Below are 20,320 nucleotides of genomic sequence, written 5' to 3' on the forward strand. Positions count from 1 at the left end.
AAGATGAAAATAAACCAAACCATTTTATTTATTGAAATGCAGACAATATATTCCATGAACAGAGTAAATGGTCAGACTTTATAATGAAAACCATGGAACTCTTCAAACAAACAAGTAATCCATAGCGGCAGAAATGGACAATACCCATCTCTTCTGCATCATGACAGAAGACGGAGGCTCTGCTCTCACCTGTGCACAGGTGAGGTAGGTAGGAACTGAAGGAACCCATAGGTAGGTAGGAACCCATAACCACATTCACGTGTCCTCCAAGATTAGCTTAATTTCCTCTTGAGTTCAGTTTGCTCCTCAATCATTTTTCCTTTCTCCTAACTTTCTCTCAACGTTGCAGGTTGATTTGATCCATGAGGCGGTTCATTGGTAGCGTGACCTCCAGCTCCTGTCTTTCACTGTAGAACTGGGCTTTTCCCTCCTGACTGTGGACCGGGTGAGGAAGGTGTAGGCCCAGTTTACTGTGTAGAGAGAGAAGAAAGGATTTGAAGCTAGAATCCTTAGTTGCTACATCTATTTTTGGACTTACAAATTAATGATATAAACCCATCGATTCTTGAAGAATATAACTTATAAATGCCTCATGATCTTAGTTAAACTGTTGTACCCCATCAGAACCTAACATGTAAACAATGTAAATGTAAACAAACACTGTATAGCCTCAAAAGATGGTTAAAACTATAATTTGTATATCATGGATGGTCAGTCCTTGCATCCATAGCCCTGTCTATTAATTGGAGAGTTCTTACATTTTTTCCAGGCCCATTATTTTTTTTACCAAAACAGAGGTGGGGTGTCCGCTTTGTTATGGTTTCAATTAAGGATTATAGCTTTAATGAGTAAAATAGATATGAGAGAAAGGGAAACAGCGAGCGAGAGACAGAGAAATTGTGTGTGTGTGTGTGTGTGAAAAAAGAGAGACAGAGAGAAATTGTGTGTGTGAGAGAGAGAGAGAGAGAGAGAAATGGTCTGTGTGTGTGAGAGAGAGAGAGCGAGAGAGAGAGAGACAGAGAGAAATTGTGTGTGTGTGTGAGAGAGAGCGAGCGAGAGAGACCGAGATAAATTGTGTGTGTGTGTGAGAGAGCGAGAGAGACCGAGATAAATTGTGTGTGTGTGTGTGTGTGTGAGAGAGATTTTCAGCCATGGCTGAGACGACACATGCTTTAGATAGAGATAAAACAATATTTATGAAGAAAAATTGAGCAAGAGAGGAGGTCAGCAAATAGTAGCAAATCGTTTTCTGGCTGTGGATAGAATGCCTGGAACTCTTTATAGATAATTTTCTGGCTGTGGATAGAACGCCTGGAACTCTTCACAGAAGGATGACAGGCAGGCAACATTCTAAAGAATCTTACAAGTTTGGCGTTCGCAGATCAAGGAATTTCTCCTTCACATCCAAGACTACATCTGTTGCTTTGGTGTCTGGCAGTTTGATTTTCACCTGAGGAGATAAAGTTAATATTATTATGATATTATTGTTCTGTACTATAATTTCACATGGGTGTAATAGACTCCACCTCAACTGGTGAAAAACTTGCCATCAACCCAGTTGGAGGACATTCTATTCATCTATTCAAGCCAAGTCAGTCAAGTAATAGATGCAAGAAGATGTAACATTGCAGAACACTGTAGCTATATGGTTAACAACAGCATAGAGTTACGTATAGAATCCTATAGAATTACATATAGAATTAATTATAGGATCTCTATGGTTACCAGCATGCTGTCACAGCACATGGAAGAGGGATCCTTTCTGCTCATCCCAAGAAACACATCCTCTGTCCCAACATTCTGCTTCAGCAATATGTCATACCTGAACACACACACGTTCCCCAGCCAACAGCAATGAGGAAGAAATTAGATGTGAAGGATGGGAGTACCAATAGCCTTGTCTGGAATGTTGTTTTCTTTTTCATGGTGTTAAGACTGCAAACTTGACTTACTCAGGCTTTGGCCGGGTGTCTGTGAGGTCATCAAACTGCGACCCCTCTGTCACCTCCTCCTCACTCCAGATGGCTTTACTGTCCTTCTTGGTGTAGGCTGTTGTAACCATAGAATTAGTAATTTAATAGGATCTCTATGGTTGTAACTACATATACAGCTTGTTACTGTTTGCATCCAAAATGGCACCCTATTCCCTATTTAATCCACTACTTTTTTGGTACAAGCCACCTGAGAAAACAGACCTGATTTGTTGGCAGCAGGTGATGGGAGACCAATATCTCCAGGTCCCATTACGGCTGAGGATGTCATATTCTGTTCAGGAAATATTTTAAAGAATAAATCACTTTCAAAGACTGATATAGAAAGCAAGTGCAAACTAGCTGTTGTCACATATCTAACGTTAGCTAGCTACATGATCATCATGTTTTTGCTAGCATGCTAACTGGACAAGTTATCACATTTTTGTTTGCCAAAACAGTTTTATTAGCTAGCTTGTTTACACAAAACTAACGTTGGAGAAGTGCAACTTATCTCAATGATTAACGGTAGCAATGCCTTACTTTAAAATTATATTCATCATCCTCGTCCTGCGTGGATAAGAGGGCAGAGAGCGCTTGTAGATTCTGGAATGATGACAACCCCTCCATTGACATTGTGAAATAATATTCACTTGCTCGAGCAAAGGCTTCCTGGCAAAGTCAGCTAGCAACAGCAAAGGCTTCCTGGCAAAGTCAGCTAGCAACAAACAATATGGCTGGATACGTCAATTCTCGCGCTAAACCTAATGTCTAATATATCTCTGTGTACCTAAAATAGGCGAATCGAGATTGTCTAAACAAAATAAATTCACCGCGACAGCATATATTCCAGTCCCAAAGGGGAACGTCAAATATTTTTTATAACTAACCCTATCTGTGGGAATGTGTTGGGCAGCTGTTTCCAGGGAGATGGTCGCTATGCTTTTTTCGATGCTATGGAGACCGCGCCTACGTCAGCTCCTTGTGGGAGTGGCGAGAACCAGATACGTTTAAATAGAACCACAGAACATGTCAGACTGGCGCTCATGTACTCAGATCTGAAATGACAGGATGTGTAAACAATATAGGGAAAAACTCCTGCCAGCTAATCAGAAGGCGAGGTGAAGCAATTACCATATTTGTTAAACGTATTAATTATTTTCAGATCTACAGGAGTGCCTAAGGGTTTGGGGGAATTCAGCACATCTCTCTTTGATCCTCTGGTCCTCAGAATTCATTGAACCTTTGATCCTTTCCCAGTCCCTGCCCACTCCCTGCATTTTGCCGCATTCATGTGCTAGCCAGAACTAGGAAAATCGGACATTTCAGACTTGCTAACTCCTTGTAGCTACGTGCTCAGGCTGTTCAACCAGTTAGCAAGTCGGACATTCCTGAGTTTCCTAGTTCCGACTTGCAATTGAACGCGGCATTAGACCTGTTACCTAGGAGACGGAGGGAGGGGACCCCTCACTGTGCCAGGCAACAGGCCTGAACTCTTTAGTGCCACCCTGTGGACAAAATAGTTTATTCTCACAGATGCTGTGCCACATGAGTGACCTAGCAACTTCTGATTTGTCAAGTATTGCCAGTGCCCAGACCAATCATTTCTCTACACCCGCAATAACATCTGCTAAACATGTGTATGTGACAAAAAAATGTGATTTGATGTCTCAACCAAAAAAACACATTTGGACAACTGGATAGATTTTCAGTGAAACAGTGAATACTCCCAAGGATAAATAGTGCAAATTGCAGATCACCACAATGATACAAGTCAGAGCAGAGGAAGAAGGTTGGTGTGGAATATAGTTTATTAATTTTGATAGATAATAATTCAGATTTTTTAATATTAAAAACATCAAGTAAAAATGCTCATATGTACACAGCAGCAGAAGCAGGATGTTGGGCTGAGCAGAGCAGAGCAGGACACAGATGTGCTTAAATCCTAAGAGGCTATAGAAAGAAAATATTTAATTGTGCTACTTACTTTCTACATGAAAGCGCACAGAAATATTCCCAAGAGAGAAAATACTTGGTTTTATCTCAAAGCTTGTTAGATGAATACTTCCACTATTCACCAGTTAGGACATTGTCAGTGATAAGCTACAGTACTTGTGATGTGAACATTTAAATGAACACAGTAATGATTCTACATCTAAATTAATCACAAAATGGTGGTTGTTTTAATGTAATCTTAATGTACACGTCTATATATATATATATATATATATATTTTAAAACAATCCTGTTTTTTTTTTAAAGATTACAAAGAGATTTAGAGATACAATTTCAATCGAAAATTGTATTTGATCCCCTGCTGATTTTGTACGTTTGCCCACTGACAAAGAAATGATCAGTCTATAATTTTAATGGTAGGTTTATTTGAACAGTGAGAGACAGAATAACAACAAAAAAATCCAGAAAAACACATGTCAAAAATTTTATAAATTGATTTTCATTTTAACGAGGGAAATTAGTATTTGACCCCTCTGCAAAACATGAATTAGTACTTGATGGCAAAACTCTTATAATAATAATAATATGCCATTTAGCAGACGCTTTTATCCAAAGCGACTTACAGTCATGCGTGCATACATATATTTTTTTTTTGTGTATGGGTGGTCCCGGTGATCGAACTGTTTGCAATCACAGAGGTCAGACGTTTCTGGGAGTTGTCATGCTGGAATACCCATCCACGACCCATTTTCAATGCCCTGGCTGAGGGAAGGAGGTTCTCACCCAAGATTTGACGGTACATGGTCCCGTCCATCATCCCTTTGATGCGGTGAAGTTGTCCTGTCCCCTTAGCAGAAAAACACCCCCAAAGCATAATGTTTCCACCTCCATGTTTGACGGTGGGGATGGTGTTCTTGGGGTCATAGGCAGCATTCCTCCTCCTCCAAACACGGCGAGTTGAGTTGATTCCAAAGAGCTCGATTTTGGTCTCATCTGACCACAACACTTCTCCTCTGAATCATTCAGATGTTCATTGGCAAACTTCAGACGGACCTGTATATGTGCTTTCTTGAGCAGGGGAACCTTGCGGGCGCTGCAGGATTTCAGTCCTTCACGGCGTAGTATGTTACCAATTGTTTTCTTGGTGACTATGGTCCCAGCTGCCTTGAGATCATTGACAAGATCCTCCCGTGTAGTTCTGGGCTGATTCCTCACCGTTCTCATGATCATTGCAACTCCACAAGGTGAGATCTTGCATGGAGCCCCAGGCCGAGGGAGATTGACAGTTATTTTGTGTTTCTTCCATTTGCGAATAATCGCACCAACTGTTGTCACCTTCTCACCAAGCTGCTTGGCGATGGTCTTGTAGCCCATTCCAGCCTTGTGTAGGTCTACAATCTTGTCCCTGACATCCTTGGAGAGCTCTTTAGTCTTGGCCATGGTGGAGAGTTTGGAATCTGATTGATTGATTGCTTCTGTGGAAAGGTGTATTTTATACAGGTAACAAACTGAGATTAGGAGCACTCCCTTTAAGAGTGTGCTCCTAATCTCAGCTCGTTACCTGTATAAAAAGACACCTGGGAGCCAGAAATCTTTCTGATTGAGAGGGGGTCAAATACTTATTTCCCTCATTAAAATGCAAATCAATTTATAACATTTCTGACATGCGTTTTTCAGGATTTTTTTGTTGTTATTCTGTCTCTCACTGTTCAAATAAACCTACCATTAAAATTATAGACTGATCATTTCTTTGTCAGTGGGCAAACGTACAAAATCAGCAGGGGATCAAATACTTTTTTCCCTCACTGTAAATGCTAGTGAAACACCATACATGTTCTCTTCTATCACACTACCCATAATACATCTTTCATTTTATACATCGACTCCCCCATTCAGCCTACACATGACATGCTTCTCTTTCGATGTCTCTGAACATTCCAAAACAGTTCTCTTTCTATGTCTCTGAACATTCCATTATCTTACCTGGCTGAACAACATCCTCTTTCCAGACAAAGAATTGTCAATACTTAATAAAAATAGTGTATTAATTAATGTATGTTGGCAGAGGAGATCGGAGCTATTACAACAGAATATAATTATAGTAAAGCACAGACATTCATGGTAATAATCAAATATCACCCGAGAAATTAAAGACAAAATGTAATTGATATAATTTGTCATGTCCAAGTCAGTGTTATCCAACACAGCAATGAAGGAGCAAAATCGACCATTTAAACCACCCAACTCTCCCTTGGGGAAAAATGTACTATGGCTATATGTTATACATGAACTAAAAGTAATTTACAGTACTGTAGTTGTGGCTCATCCTGTCATGACATTTATAGTGCTGTGGACCAGGGCTCTGCTCAAAAGAAGTACACTGTGTAGGAGATAGGGTGCCATTTTGGAACTCGGCCCCAATCTACTTTAGGCCTCTGATTCTGATTGGTCAGTGGTGACACTTCCATTCAACTCCCCTGGTCCAGTTTGTTCTTCTATACCAGTGATCTCACCAACAATAAATGAAACGGGGCCAACGACCCCTCCTTTCCAATTGTCTAGCTGCTTCCCTGATTGGTTGGTCAGAGAAGATCCCTCCCATTTCTCTTCGTCCAATTTACTGGAGATCGACCAATAGAGATGAGCCTCCAGTCGGGCCGCAGCCAATGAGAGTTCGTGTGCTGAGCAGGACGGAGTGTCCACCTACGGAAGAGAGGGGTATTGGTGGTAGTTACTGTATCAGACAACTTGGAAAAGTACTTGTCCGTTCATTTCCACATGTTGAATTGCCACTGCTCGACGTCGTCACCCAGCAGGTGATAGCTAACACAGCACCCCTGCTGCTTTAAGCCTTTCCTCTTTCTGGAGTGTGTGTGTGTGTGTGTTTTTTTACCTCAAAGGTTTGATGGAAGGCGCCATAGTCGATGTCAAAGAAGCCTTCGGCCAGTGACATCATCGGACTGAACCTGTGACCCCACTGGACCTCGTCTGCCAGGTAAGAGCTCCGCGCCTGGCACGTCATACCTGGGGGTACCAACACACACACACTTTGTAAGAACAGATTAACCTCCCCTGGCAGCTCCCCTTCAGCTGCTATGATGACTAAGCACATCTTTTCTCAGTGGGCAAGGAAGCCACTTCCACTTCCAAGGCATGGTGCACCCATAGAGATCCTATAATTGGCCTATTCTGGTCACACCACTTTGACCAGAGACTTATGGGAACCTGAAGAAACTAGGTGAAATGCGTCGTTGATTCACTGCAAATTAAAAACTAATCTATAGTCAGTTGCCTGTCTTTCGTAGTGTGCGGTTTAAAAACTTGTTTTTGAATAAGTTGCCATTTGGGACCAAGGAAATTGAGCTGGCCTCCACCATTGCCTCCAGGATGACCACCCTATTGCCTATGTAGTGCACCCTACGTGTCCTGATCAAAAGTAACACACTATAAAGGGAATAGGGTGCCATTTAGGACACAGGCCTGGACTAACCAGTGGCCTCCACCATTCCCTCCAGGATGACCACCATCTCGAAGTCGTCCTTCTCCAGCTGGCCCTGAGACATGTCCCAGAAGGGCGAGCGGCAGTCGATCTCGTGGGAGATGACCAGTGGAGACACCAGGAAAAGACGGTCGTCCCCAGTCTCAAAACCCACACTGATGTCTGTCTGGTCCAGAGGGATAAACTCACCTGGAGAGGGGGAGAAAGATGGATGGGAGAGAAGTGAGTTATAAAACATTGAGGGCCGGTTTCCTGGATACAGATTAAGCCTAGTCCTGAGGGACGTCCCAATCCACTTTACTTGCGACCTCTTCCCTCCTCCACTCCCCCTCGCTCGGGAAAGGCTCCCTCGGGGAAACGTTATACATACGTCACCGAGTGTTCACTCCAAGTGAAGGGAGGAAGGGAAGATGATAATTTGGAACGGAATGCAGCCCTGGACAAAAAAAAATACTCAATCAATCATCAAATCTATAAAGCCCTTTTTACATCAGCAGTTGTCACAAAGTGCTTTACAGATCCCCAGCCTAAAACCTCAGAGAGCAAGCAATGCAGATGCAGAAGCACAGTGGCTAGGAGAAAGTAAGGACCAGGCTCCGAGGGGTGGCTAGTCCTCTTCTGGGTGTACCGGGTAGAGATTTAAGAGTACCTGTGGCCATTAAGGTCAGATCGGTTTTCAATACTCAATGCTTCCCACAGTTGTGTCAAGTTGGCTGGATGTCCTTTGGGTGGTGGACCATTCTCGATACACACAGGAAACTGTGAAGCGTGAAAAACCCAGGAGTGTTGCAATTCTTGACACAAACCAGTGCGCCTGGCACCTACTACCATACCCCATTCAAAGGCACTTAAATATTTTGTCTTGCCCATTCAACCTCTGAATGGCACATATACACAATCCATGTCTCAAGGCTTATAAAATCATTCTTTAACCTGTCTCCACCCCTTCATTTACACTGATTTAAGTGGATTTAACAAGTGACATCAATATGGGCTCATACAGTGCATTTGGAAAGTATTCAGACCCCTTCTCCACATTTTGTTCCATTACAGCCTTATTCTAAAATGGATTAAATTAGTTTTTTTCCCATCATCAATTCCCTACACACAATACCCCATTATGTCAAAGCAAAAACAGGTTTTTAGAAATTGTAGCTAATTTATTAAAAATAAAATACAGAAATAACTTATTTACATCAGTATTCAGACCCTTTGCTATGAGACTCAAAATTGAACTGAGGTGCATCCTGTTTCCATTGATCATCCTTGAGATGTTTCTACAACTTGATTGGAGTCAGAGCAAAAACCAAGCCATGAGGTCGAAGGAATGTGGCCTCCATCATTCTTAAATGGAAGAAGTTTGGAACCACCAAGACTCTTCCTAGAGCTGGCCGCCTGGCCAAACTGAGCAATCGGGGGAGAAGGGCCTTGGTCAGGGAGGTGACCAAGAACCCGATGGTCACTCTAACATAGCTCCAGAGTTCCTCTGTGGAGATGGGAGAACCTTCCAGAAGGACAACCATCTCTGCAGCACTCCACCAAATCAGGCCTTTATGGTAGAGCGGCCAGACGGAAGAGCCATTCCTCAGTAAAAGGCACACGACAGCCCGCTTGGAGTTTGCCAAAAGGCACCTAACTGACTCTCAGATCATGAGAAACAAGATTCTCTGGTCTGGTGAAACCAAGATTGAACTCTTTGGCCTGAATGCCAAGCGTCACATCTGGAGGAAACCTGGCCCCATCCCTACGGTGAAGCATGGTGGTGGCAGCATCATGCTGTTAGGATGTTTTTCAGCAGCAGGGACTGGGAGACTAGTCAGGATAGAGGGAAAGATGAATGGAGCAACGTACAGAGAGATCCTTGATGAAAACCTGCTCCAGAGTGCTCAGGACCTCAGAATGGGGCGAAGGTTCACTTTCCAACAGGATAACGACCCTAAGCACACAGCCAAGACAACGCAGGAGTGGCTTCGGGAGAAGTCTCTGAATGTCCTTGAGTGGCCCAGCCAGTGCCCGGACTTGAACCCAATCGAACATCGCTGGAGAGACCTGAAAATAGCTGTGCAGCGACTCTGCAGAGAAGAATGGGAGAAACTCCTCACATACATTTACATTTTAGTCATTTAGCAGACGCTCTTATCCAGAGTGACTTACAGTTAGTGCATACATTATTTAATTTTTTTCATACTTGCCTCCCGTGGGAATCAAACCCACAACCCTGGCGTTGCAAACGCCATGCTCTACCAACTGAGCTACATCCCTGCCGGCCATTCCCTCCCCTACCCTGGACGACGCTGGGCCAATTGTGCGCCGCCCCATGGGACTCCCGGTCGCGGTCAGCTACGACAGAGCCTGGATTCTAACCAGGATCTCTAGTGGCACAGCTAGCACTGCGATGCAGTGCCTTAGACCACTGCGCCACTCGGGAGTACATACAGGTGTGCCAAGCTTGTAGCGTCATACCCAAGAAGACTCAAGGCTGTAATCGCTGCCAAAGGTGCTTCAACAAAGTACTGAGTAAAGGGTCTGAATACTTATGTAAATGTCATATTTCAGGTTTTCTTTTTAAAATACATTTGCAAAAATTTCTAAAAACCTGCTTTTGCTTTGTCATTATGGGGTATTGTGTGTATATTGATGAGGGGGGAAAAACAATTTAATCCATTTTAGAATAAGGCTGTAACCTAACAAAATGTGGAAAAAGGGAAGGGGTCTGAATACTTTCCGAATGCACCTGGCTTTCACCTGGATTCACCTGGGGGTCGGTCTATGTCATGGAAAGAGCAGATGTCCTTAATGTTTTGTACACTCAGTGTATATCGCTTCCATAGTAGAAAATAACATATGTGGAATGTTCTTGCCTGCATCCCAAATGGCACCCTATTCCCTATATAGTGCACTACTTTTGACCAATGCCCATACTCTGGTCAAAAGTAGTGCACTTTATAGGGAATAGGGTGCCATTTGGAATGCAGTCCTTGTATAGCGAGTGATGGTATATTAGCCTCACCTTCCTGAGTCTGTTTAGACTTGATGAGTTTGGCCCTCATGTTGGCTCCTACAATGTGCGAGCTGCGCAGGTCTCCCACCCGGAACATCAGACACAGTCTGTCGTCTCTCAGAGAGATCACTGCATTCTTAGAAAACACCAGGGTCTCTGCACGCTTATTGGGCTGAGAGATCTTCACAAACATACAGCCCACCTGAGGAGAAGAAGATCACTTCATTGTCCAATGTCCAAACACAAAGGACCAACGGAAATTTGAGTTCCACTTCATCCCAAACGCTCCAAAAGGCACAGACGGAGAAGGGGACAGAAGGGCTATTGTCATTTTTAAGGGGCAGAGCTTTTTGATATGATGACACAAGTTCTTCAAACAATTTGTATGATGGAGAAAAACATATATGCAATTATAATAGTGTCAGAATATATCCTTAGGGTAAATGGAGATTGTGTAGAGTGTAGAGTTAGTACTGACATCTCATAGATTTGATATTAGAATAATCTAGTATGCCGTTTATCATGATCATCATGTACAGTAAAAATACAGTAGGGACTGTACGGCCTGCATCTCAAATGGCACCCTATTCCGCATATAGTGCACTACTTTGACCAGAACACTATGGCCCTGGTCAAAAGTAGTGCACTACATAGGGAATAGGGAGCCATTAGGGTCGCAGGCCATGAGTCTCACCATGAAGGCATTGACCATAGATCCCAGTATGGCCTGGAGCAGGAGCAGCATGGTGCCCACTGGACACTGGTCAGTGATGACACGGTGGCCGTAACCAATGGTGGTCTCTGTCTCGATAGAGAAGAGGAAGGCAGAGATGAAGCCGTTCACGTTGTTGACGCACGGTGTCCATGTCTCATCTTCCAGATGATCTAGATCCCCTCTGGGAGGGGAGAAACAACATTTTGTATTATGTTGTTTTTGTAAATTGTGTATATGCAGGGCTCCCTTGTAAAAGAGACTTTGGTCTCAATGGGACTCTGCTAAAATAAAGGTTAAATAAATAATAACAGGGGGAGAAGGGAGCAGTGGAGAGAGAGAAAGTACAGAAGGGAGGAGAGAGGGAGTGGAGAGAGAGGGAGTGGAGAGAGAGGGGAGTGGAGAGAGAGAGGGAGTGGAGAGAGAGAGAGAGAGAGAGAGAGGGAGAGAGAGAGGGGGGGAGTGGAGAGAGAGAGGGAGAGGGAGTGGAGAGAAAGAGGGAGAGAGGGAGTGGAGAGAGAGAGGGAGTGGAGAGAGAGGGGGAGTGGAGAGAGAGGGGGAGTGGAGAGAGAGAGAGAGAGAGAGAGAGAGGGGAGTGGAGAGGGAGAGAGAGACAGAGAGGAGAGAGAGAGACAGAGAGAGAGAGAAGAGACAGAGAGAGAGAGAAGAGACAGAGAGAGAGAGAAGAGACAGAGAGAGAGAGAGAGACAGAGAGAGAGAGAGAGAGGGGGGAGTGGAGAGAGAGAGGGAGAGAGAGAGAGAGAGAGAGAGAGGGGAGGAGGGAGAGAGAGACAGATAGGAGAGAGAGAGACAGAGAGAGAGAGAAGAGACAGAGAGAGAGAGAAGAGACAGAGAGAGAGAGAGAGAGAGAGACAGAGAGAGAGAGAGAGAGACAGAGACAGAGAGAGACAGAGACAGAGAGAGGAGCAAAGAGGCAACAACAATATAGGTTGTGAAAAACTATCCATTTACTAATATACTTGCTCTACAGAGAAGAAATTGCATCATCTAGAGCAAGGTTTCCCAAACTCGGTCCTTGGGCCACCCCTGGGTGCACGTTTTGGTTTTTGCCCTAGCACTATACAGCTAATTCAAATAATCAAAACTTGATGAGTTGGTTATTTGAATCAGCTGTGTAGTGCTAGGGAAAAAAACAAAACGTGCACCCAGGGAGGACCCCAGGACCGAGTTTGGGAAACCCTGATCTAGAGTGATTCTCTCTGACAGTGATACCATGGATGCATCTGAAATGCCATCATATTCCCTATATAGTACACTACTTTTAACCAGGGCCCATAGGAGACTAGGGTGTATAGAGAATAGGCTGCCATTTGGGAAGCATCCTAAAAAGTGTGACTATATTAATGAAAGTAGTACTGTGGGACTGAGCGGATAATAGGGAATAGGGTGTCATTTGGGACAATCCCAAGTGTCCCCTTGCCTGCTGTCTGTCTGTCTGTCTGTCTGTCTGTCTGTCTGTCTCGCTCACCGGAGGTAGGCTATCAGGTACCAGATGGCCCCGAAGAAGAGCCAGGTGATGGCGTAGGCCATGACAAAGACGAAGAGTGAGCAGCGCCAGTTGAGGTCCACCAGCGTGGTGAAGATATCTGTCAGATAACGGTATGTCTCCCTCATGTTACCATGTGAAACGTTACAGCGGCCATTCTTCTCCACATAGCGCTGCGTCTTACGTCTCTTGGCTGCAGGCAGGAAACCAGGCCAGGGAGGGAGGGAGGGGAGAGAGAGAGAGAGAGAGCGAGAGAGAGAGCGAGAGAAAGAAAGAGTGAGACAGGGAAACACTACAGTGACATATCGGCAGTAGAAATATGGGACTAAGGGAATGAGCAATAGGAAGACAGGGGTTGGGGGTGATGTCCAAATCACTGAGGAACAGGCATTTTACACGGGGGGGGGGTAGACGTGGAGGAGAAGGGGGGGTAGACGTGGAGGAGAAGTGGGGGTAGAGGTGGAGGAGGAGGGAGGGTAGACGTGGAGGAGAAGGGGGGTAGAGGTGGGGGGTAGAGGTGGAGGGGGGTAGACGTGGAGGAGAAGGGGGGTAGAGGTGGAGGGGGGTAGAGGTGGAGGAGGAGGGGGGAGTAGAGGTGGAGGAGGAGGGGGGTAGACGTGGAGGAGAAGGGGGGTAGACGTGGAGGAGAAGGGGGGTAGACGTGGAGGAGAAGGGGGTAGAGGTGGAGGAGGTGGAGGAGGGGGGGTAGACGTGGAGGAGGAGGGGGGGTAGAGGTGGAGGAGGAGGGGGAGTAGAGGTGGAGGAGAAGGGGGGGTAGAGGTGGAGGAGAAGGGGGTAGACGTGGAGGAGGAGGGGGGTAGACGTGGAGGAGGAGGGGGGTAGAGGTGGAGGAGGAGGGTAGAGGTGGGAGGAGAAGGGGGGTAGAGGTGGAGGAGAAGGGGGGTAGACGTGGAGGAGGAGGGGGGTAGACGTGGAGGAGGAGGGGGGGTAGAGGTGGAGGAGGAGGGGGGTAGAGGTGGAGGAGGGGGTAGACGTGGAGGAGAAGGGGGGTAGAGGTGGAGGAGGGGGGGGTAGACGTGGAGGAGAAGGGGGGTAGAGGTGGAGGAGGAGGGGGGTAGACGTGGAGGAGAAGGGGGGTAGACGTGGAGGAGAAGGGGGGTAGAGGTGGAGGGGGGGTAGAGGTGGAGGAGGAGGGGGGTAGAGGTGGAGGGGGGTAGAGGTGGAGGAGAAGGGGGGGTAGAGGTGGAGGGGGGTAGAGGTGGAGGAGAAGGGGGGTAGAGGTGGAGGGGGGTAGAGGTGGAGGAGGAGGGGGGTAGACGTGGAGGAGAAGGGGGGTAGACGTGGAGGAGAAGGGGGGTAGACGTGGAGGAGAAGGGGGGTAGAGGTGGAGGAGGAGGGGGGTAGACGTGGAGGAGAAGGGGGGATAGAGGTGGGGGGTAGAGGTGGCGGAGGAGGGGGGGGGTAGACGTGGAGGAGAAGGGGGTAGAGGTAGAGGAGGAGGAGGGAGAGAGAAGATGCAGTCAATAACCTCCTTTCTGCAGAATGTTGAGAGCCAGAGAGAACACAGTGGTTGCGTCCCAAATGGCACCCTAATATATAGGGAATAGGGTGCCATCTGGGAATAAGCCTGTCTGTCAGTGGAAATCATTTAAAGCCAAACACAAAACCTTACATTGGTCACCGAACACTGTCAGACGGTCGCTTAGTAACCTCTCGTTCTAGATAGATTCACTCTCGTGGCGCCAACAATGTCTTAGGGCAGAAAAGAACAGTCCTGGGAGAGAAAGTGTCCGTCCCAAATGGAACCTTATTCACTACATAGTGCACTACTTTTTACCAGAGCTCTATGCGATGCCAATAGGGTGCCAATTTAGGACACCGATAAAGGCAACAGCACTACTACTCACCCCAGCCAAATCTACCCCTCTCCTTCTCCACCACCCGGGGCAGCTTCTTAACGTACTCCTCAGATGCTGCATTGGCCTGCCTCTCTGCCAACTTGGACTTCCACGATCTGTTAACGCTAGGCTGGGCGGTATCCGTGGTAACCACATGGCCCAGATCCTCAGACACATCAAACACTCCGATGGAGGCCGTCACCTCGGTAACCGCTTCCACTAGTCCCTCCCCTTTCTCCACCACGGGCAGAGAGAGGGACTCCGGCCGCGAGGTGAAGGCACAGTCTTCAAGCGCCATCGGGAATGATGGTGTGTGTGTGTGTTACTGAGTTTTTGAGGTCTCCCCTATGGCAGACTCTGTCCAACGGTTATTGACTGTTTCATCCGGTTCTTTACGTCAAGGTCCTAGGATACAAAACAAAGAGGGGGAAATTGATCCAAATGATTATTGTGAGGTCATAGAAGAGTGGGGTATTTAGATGGCTCTGCATGCTGCAAATATGTTCTACAGGGAGTGTAGTAGGGCTACTGTTGAGCAGAACTGATGCCCTTCACTATACTGAATAACACTATGTTTTCGTCCCAAATGGCAACCTATTCCCTTTATAGTATGCTACTTTTGAACAGAGCCCTATGGACAAAATAAGTGCACTATAGGAATTAGGGTGCCATTTGGGAAGCAGTCTTCTGTCCCTCAAGAAATTGTCCTGACTCAATACCCATGTCTCTATCTGTCCTTGACACAACTTTCTCTGAACAACCCCTCCTATTTCCTTCAGTACAGTCTAATCTATATTAATGGAATAGGCCAGATTTTACAGGGAGGAATGAGTGAAGCCCTAATCTACGTCCCAAATTGCACCCCATTTCCTATGTAGTGCACTACTGTTGACCAGGGCCCATAGTGCTCTGGTCAACAGTAATGAAGGGGATAGGGTGCTATTTGGGAGTTTGCACTGAATAGTTCCACTGACAAGGACAGATTGGTTATTTCTCCTGTCTGACTGTGGGGGATGGGGAAAGTGAATTTGGTCCGAGAAAGAGTCACATATTGCCGAGACAAAACCATATGCTGTACATATAGCCTTAAGAATAAAGTCATGAGATTGGTCATGCATAGCCTGTGTGTGTGTTATGGGAGCACAATGAATTACAGGAATCTTTTCACGGAGTAAGGAGGCTATTCTTTATCAGAAAATGTACAATGCCACTTTTAACGTATTCTGTAATATAGGCCTATAACAACACAAAACAGCATTAAGACAGGTTCCATTCTAATAATGTGAATAATCACCGTGTTACGTATAAAATGGAGCCCGGTTTCCTCCAGTGATATAAAACACTACCTGGATAGCATATTCGGGTAACTAAACGCGTGGGGTGATGGAATAGCCTATAGCCTACGATGCTGACTATTCAACAATGACGCATTAAACATTTCTTAATGTATTCGATCAGAAAATGCACATTTATCAATCATAATCACTGAAAAAGAAAACAACAGTGATTTACCTTACCTGTAGTGGGTTTTGTCCCGCTTTCATGTGGTGATTGCCTTATCCTATTATATAATTTCCCGTCCCCTTATTTATTTATTTATTTATAAGGACCTTACAGATGAGTGGATGGACCAAGAGTGAGCCTCGGAGATCGTCGGCTCAGGTTCGACCATCCGACAAATGTTTTATGTTTACCTTCGGCTCTGCTGAACAGGAGGGTGTTCGACGCAGCATCAGTTCAGTCCTCTCCTCTCAACAGGAAACAAAGGCAAGCCCAAGCAAACGACTCTGCTTTTTAGACGTCTGTAATCCTCAATGAACAGCGGGCTGATTATAGAAAAAGCCGTTAAGTATTGACAAATAGCATATTCTTATATTTTCCAAGTTTGTCTGCAAAGAGTTTAAAATGGTGGCAGTTCGTCCGTACAGACCATTGGGTACAGACAGTGCAGCGAGCAGCAGCACCGATCCGCATCCGATAAAATTGTATGAATCACCTGCAGCTGTGCAGGTGTTAGATCATGGGAGCGACAGTCGAGGGGGATGCTGTCATCACCATCACCCATAAACCATCACCCAGATTCATGATCATTACAGGCATTAGAGATTTAAACCATTGTGCTGTTTTGCCAACTGTTTTACACAGATGGGAAAGTCTGGACATTTTAGATGAAGATGATTTGAGGAGGCATTTACAACCGGAGGTTGTCAGGTATATACCATTTTATGATCCAGTAGACCTATTCTTCAATAGGCTTGCAGGAGGTCATAATGATATTCGGGCTGTGGAGGATGACGTTTTGAAAATAAATGAATTAATATCCATGTGAAACAACCAGTTTCTGAACAGCCAAATAGCCTAACATCATTGACAATAAACGAATTCATAATGTTTTTCAGAAAGAATTGGTCTTCTGATGCATTCAATGGTTAATCACATTTAGGCTACTATTTTTTATTATAAGGGTTTATTTTTGTAATTATTGGGTCGCCTCTGTGTGCAATACCACTTCCAATGCACCAGGTGACGCACCTTTTCTGTACTTGTCACATGCCGATAACGCGACCGGAAGCGTACATTTTTTTCCTTTTTCAAGATGTCGGTGTATGGCCCCGTGGTGAAAATTCACCCTGTTGTTCTCGCCTCCATCGGCGACTCTTACGAAAGGAGAAATGAGGGAGCGAGTCGTGTGATCGGAACCCTGCTTGGTAATTTACTCCTAAACTTACTTTAGCTCTAAAGAAAATTGATTAGAAGCGCAGGGTGTCTACCTGCATGTCTCGGCTAGCTAGCTAGCTACGGCTAACTTAGCTTGCATCACTTTGCTGATGCATTGCCAGGCTCTCACATCCTCTTGATTCGAGAATATACTAAAGCTCCTCTGATTATAAAGGTTTGACCAAGTATTAAAATGTTTTTAGCTTGCCTAGACTACTGTGGAATGTTTTTGTTGTTGAAACTTTGCTTGCTAGCCATAGGAGTAGTTGAATTTGTCCCCATAACATAGGCCCAACACGATTATCATAACTTATTGCATTCCTTGTCTTCCTCAGGTACAATTGACAAGCACTCTGTTGAGGTCACCAACTGTTTCTCCGTCCCCCACAATGAGTCTGAAGATGAGGTGATGAGAACTGTCACTGATGCAACTATATATCTATCTGTCCTATCTATATCCTATCTATCTAACGTTATCTATCGCTGTAGTGTAGAAATTAGGATAGCTTGCACATGTAGTCCTATAATTGACACTGGTGTCTTTGTGATGGGGGACAGGTTGCTGTGGACATGGAGTTTGCCAAGAACATGTATGAGCTTCATAAGAGGGTGTCACCCAGCGAGGTCATCGTTGGATGGTGAGTTGGCTTATATTCTTCCCTAGTCCATTAGATAAAGCTTTTGTCCCACACCGGTACTAACAATTCATTACAACTTATTCAATTAACTAGAAAAAAAGGTACATTTCTTAAAAGTAAATGTGTGTGCTTGTCAGCTGTCCAAAAGCCTGTGGTGGAGTCAGAACACTGCCCTAAAGGGAAACCGTTCTTCTTCAACAGGTATGCCACTGGCTTTGAGATCACTGAGCACTCAGTGTTGATCCATGAGTATTACAGCCGAGAGGCCACAAACCCCATTCACATGACCATGGACACCGCCCTGCAGAGTGGCAAGATGAACATCCGTGCCTACGTCAGGTCAGTGACTTCCCCCACAACCTCTCACTTTAACCAGTCTCTCTTCTGTCTCAGTATTTTAGTTTGTCCGTTGCAAAGCTATTGTTGACTCCATCCCAAGCAAAGTTCCTTCAACTCCCTGTGACTTCCTGATCTCATATTTCATTTTTTTTTGTTTGTTTGCATTTGCTGTTTCATTACTTTGCTTTTTAAGCACTTTGGCATTCCTTATGATGGGTTAAATAAATTAGTATTGTTTTTTCCATTGCTTTGTTTGCCCTGACAGTGCCCAGATGGGTGTGCCGGGAAAGACTGTCGGTGTGATGTTCACCCCCCTGAGTGTGAAATACAAGTATTACGACACAGAGAGGATAGGTGGTAAGAACCTTCATTATTTTCTTGCCTTGTTTTCTGTCCGTTTAACAATTCTCTATGTCCCCTTTGTGCCTTGCTTGGACATTGTATTATTTGTTACGCCATGTCCCACGGGGGGCCAGTATGATTTTTTTTATTTTTTATAAATGTATGAACTCACTAACTGTAAGTAACGTCTGCTAAATTACTAAAATGTAAAAATGTATTTTTGTTGGGGGGGGGAGCCTTAATAAAAATGATAAAATAATTATTGTATTCTAGTTGACCTTCTCCAGAGAACGAGAGATGCTCCTAACACCACCAATGGGCTGACCTCTGACCTCTGCCAGGTGGGCGGGGCAGCAGGCCGCGTTCAGGACATGCTGGCCACTGTACTGACCTACATTGAGGATGTGTTGGTGAGTAGCCTGCACACACAGAGCCTATATATGGCTGCGTCCAAAATGGCATCCTATTCCATTACAGAGTCGTCCGTTATGTCAACCATTTTACCGTATGCAGCTCATCTGAAAAGAGTTGATTTTAGTTGAGTTACGACTTCATTCGTGTTTATGCGTCTCTGTGGCCATAACTTAAGCCTTTCTTTCTGTATGTTTCTCAGTCTGGTAAGCAGACGGCAGATAACAGTGTTGGACGGTACCTGATGGATCTGGTCAACAAGGTTCCTAAGATCACAGCAGAGGACTTTGAGACCATGCTCAACTCCAACATCAATGTAAGTAATTATGCCTCTTTTGGATTTGGGCCTGTAATAATCAAGCGTCTCAGAGTAGGAGTGTTGATCTAGGATCAGTTTAGCCTTTTAGATCACAATGATTAAGATTACATGGACAGGGAGGACCTGATCCTAGATCAGTACTCCTACTCTGAGATGCTTGATACATAAGGCCCCAGATCTGTGGAATTGATTCAGTTGAACAGCTATAGTAAATATTTGTCCCTTGCACTCATGACATTTGTGTAAATGTATACCTTTTGTCTTTCACAGGACCTGTTGATGGTGACCTATCTATCTAACCTGACTCAAGCACAGATCGCCCTGAATGAGAAGATCGTGGTACTCTGAGCATTGAGGGATCAGGATAGTTTAAATCAAAATCAAATCACATTTTATTTGTCACAACACATGTTTAGCAGATATTATTGCGGATGTAGCGAAATGCTTGTGTTTCTAGCTCCCAACAGTGCAGTATATCTAACAATTCGGTTAGATATAACAATTTAGTTCTTAATAAAGAGTGATGGATATTGAATTTTTTGGTATACGTCTTTAGCTCAAATGAATAAAGGTGATATACAGTAAAGTGTGTAATTGCAATGTTTTTGCTTTCTACAACTGAAGTGTTTTCTAGCTAAACCAATTTATTTGCAGATTCCACAATGTGTTCTTGAATGGCGCAATGCATGCATAGTAAACATTTTTTTTTTTTCTTCTGGAAAAGCAGTATGAATATAAATTAAAGCTCAGAAGCATTTGGTTGAGTGAGTACTCTCTCCCCCTATGGGTGGTGTCCTATGGGTGGTTTCACAAGTAATACAAACAGGCCTCATATGTAGGGCCCTGTGTTTTCTGCAATCATGTGACATGGCAAGATTTTATCCTGTGTTTTAAGCCTCATCCAGAAATGAAAATTGCACCAAAAATTAAAGATTGTGCGAAATACATGGCCCTACTCATACAGTATGATGACTACGCAGATTAGTTACCAGTTCAAGTCCCTAGGATGAAATCCCTATTTGGTCCACAGGGTGGCACCAAAGAGCTCA

The 20,320-nt window shown here is 44.7% G+C and overlaps 3 protein-coding genes across 6 annotated transcripts; 1 reads left to right on the forward strand and 2 right to left on the reverse strand.

Annotated features, from left to right (window-relative positions):
• Positions 1-4: 4 nt before the first annotated feature.
• On the reverse strand, positions 5-2,925 carry dnaaf6 (dynein axonemal assembly factor 6). The gene is made up of 6 exons (XM_041841269.2): positions 2,514-2,925; positions 2,196-2,265; positions 1,953-2,049; positions 1,726-1,822; positions 1,365-1,450; positions 5-470 (listed from the first exon to the last, which is right to left on the reverse strand). The coding sequence occupies exons 1-6, from the start codon at positions 2,604-2,606 to the stop codon at positions 338-340; spliced, it is 576 nt and encodes a 191-aa protein (XP_041697203.1). The 5' UTR covers positions 2,607-2,925; the 3' UTR covers positions 5-337.
• A 2,745-nt stretch (positions 2,926-5,670) lies between these two features.
• Positions 5,671-16,638, reverse strand: LOC121535441 (G protein-activated inward rectifier potassium channel 3). Of its 4 annotated transcripts, none has more exons than XM_041842516.2 (8): positions 16,199-16,634; positions 14,514-14,909; positions 12,628-12,838; positions 11,121-11,322; positions 10,436-10,628; positions 7,417-7,614; positions 6,820-6,950; positions 5,671-6,629 (listed from the first exon to the last, which is right to left on the reverse strand). In XM_041842516.2, the coding sequence occupies exons 2-8, from the start codon at positions 14,800-14,802 to the stop codon at positions 6,354-6,356; spliced, it is 1,500 nt and encodes a 499-aa protein (XP_041698450.1). In that variant the 5' UTR covers positions 14,803-14,909; positions 16,199-16,634; the 3' UTR covers positions 5,671-6,353. The 4 variants fall into 4 exon arrangements, with proteins under 4 accessions (XP_041698450.1, XP_041698448.1, XP_041698449.1 ...); XM_041842514.2 differs by having other exon boundaries at positions 16,022-16,634; XM_041842515.2 differs by having other exon boundaries at positions 16,017-16,634.
• Positions 16,639-17,083: 445 nt separating this feature from the next.
• LOC121535443 (eukaryotic translation initiation factor 3 subunit F) lies at positions 17,084-19,857 on the forward strand. The gene is made up of 8 exons (XM_041842518.2): positions 17,084-17,212; positions 17,558-17,628; positions 17,781-17,860; positions 18,062-18,199; positions 18,465-18,556; positions 18,815-18,951; positions 19,155-19,268; positions 19,542-19,857. Exons 1-8 carry the CDS (start codon positions 17,101-17,103, stop codon positions 19,617-19,619), a joined length of 822 nt encoding a protein of 273 aa, XP_041698452.2. The 5' UTR covers positions 17,084-17,100; the 3' UTR covers positions 19,620-19,857.
• The last annotated feature ends 463 nt before the right edge of the window (positions 19,858-20,320 follow it).

The sequence above is a fragment of the Coregonus clupeaformis genome, chromosome 21, assembly GCF_020615455.1.
Source record: "Coregonus clupeaformis isolate EN_2021a chromosome 21, ASM2061545v1, whole genome shotgun sequence".
NCBI classification, from domain to species: Eukaryota; Metazoa; Chordata; class Actinopteri; order Salmoniformes; family Salmonidae; genus Coregonus; species Coregonus clupeaformis.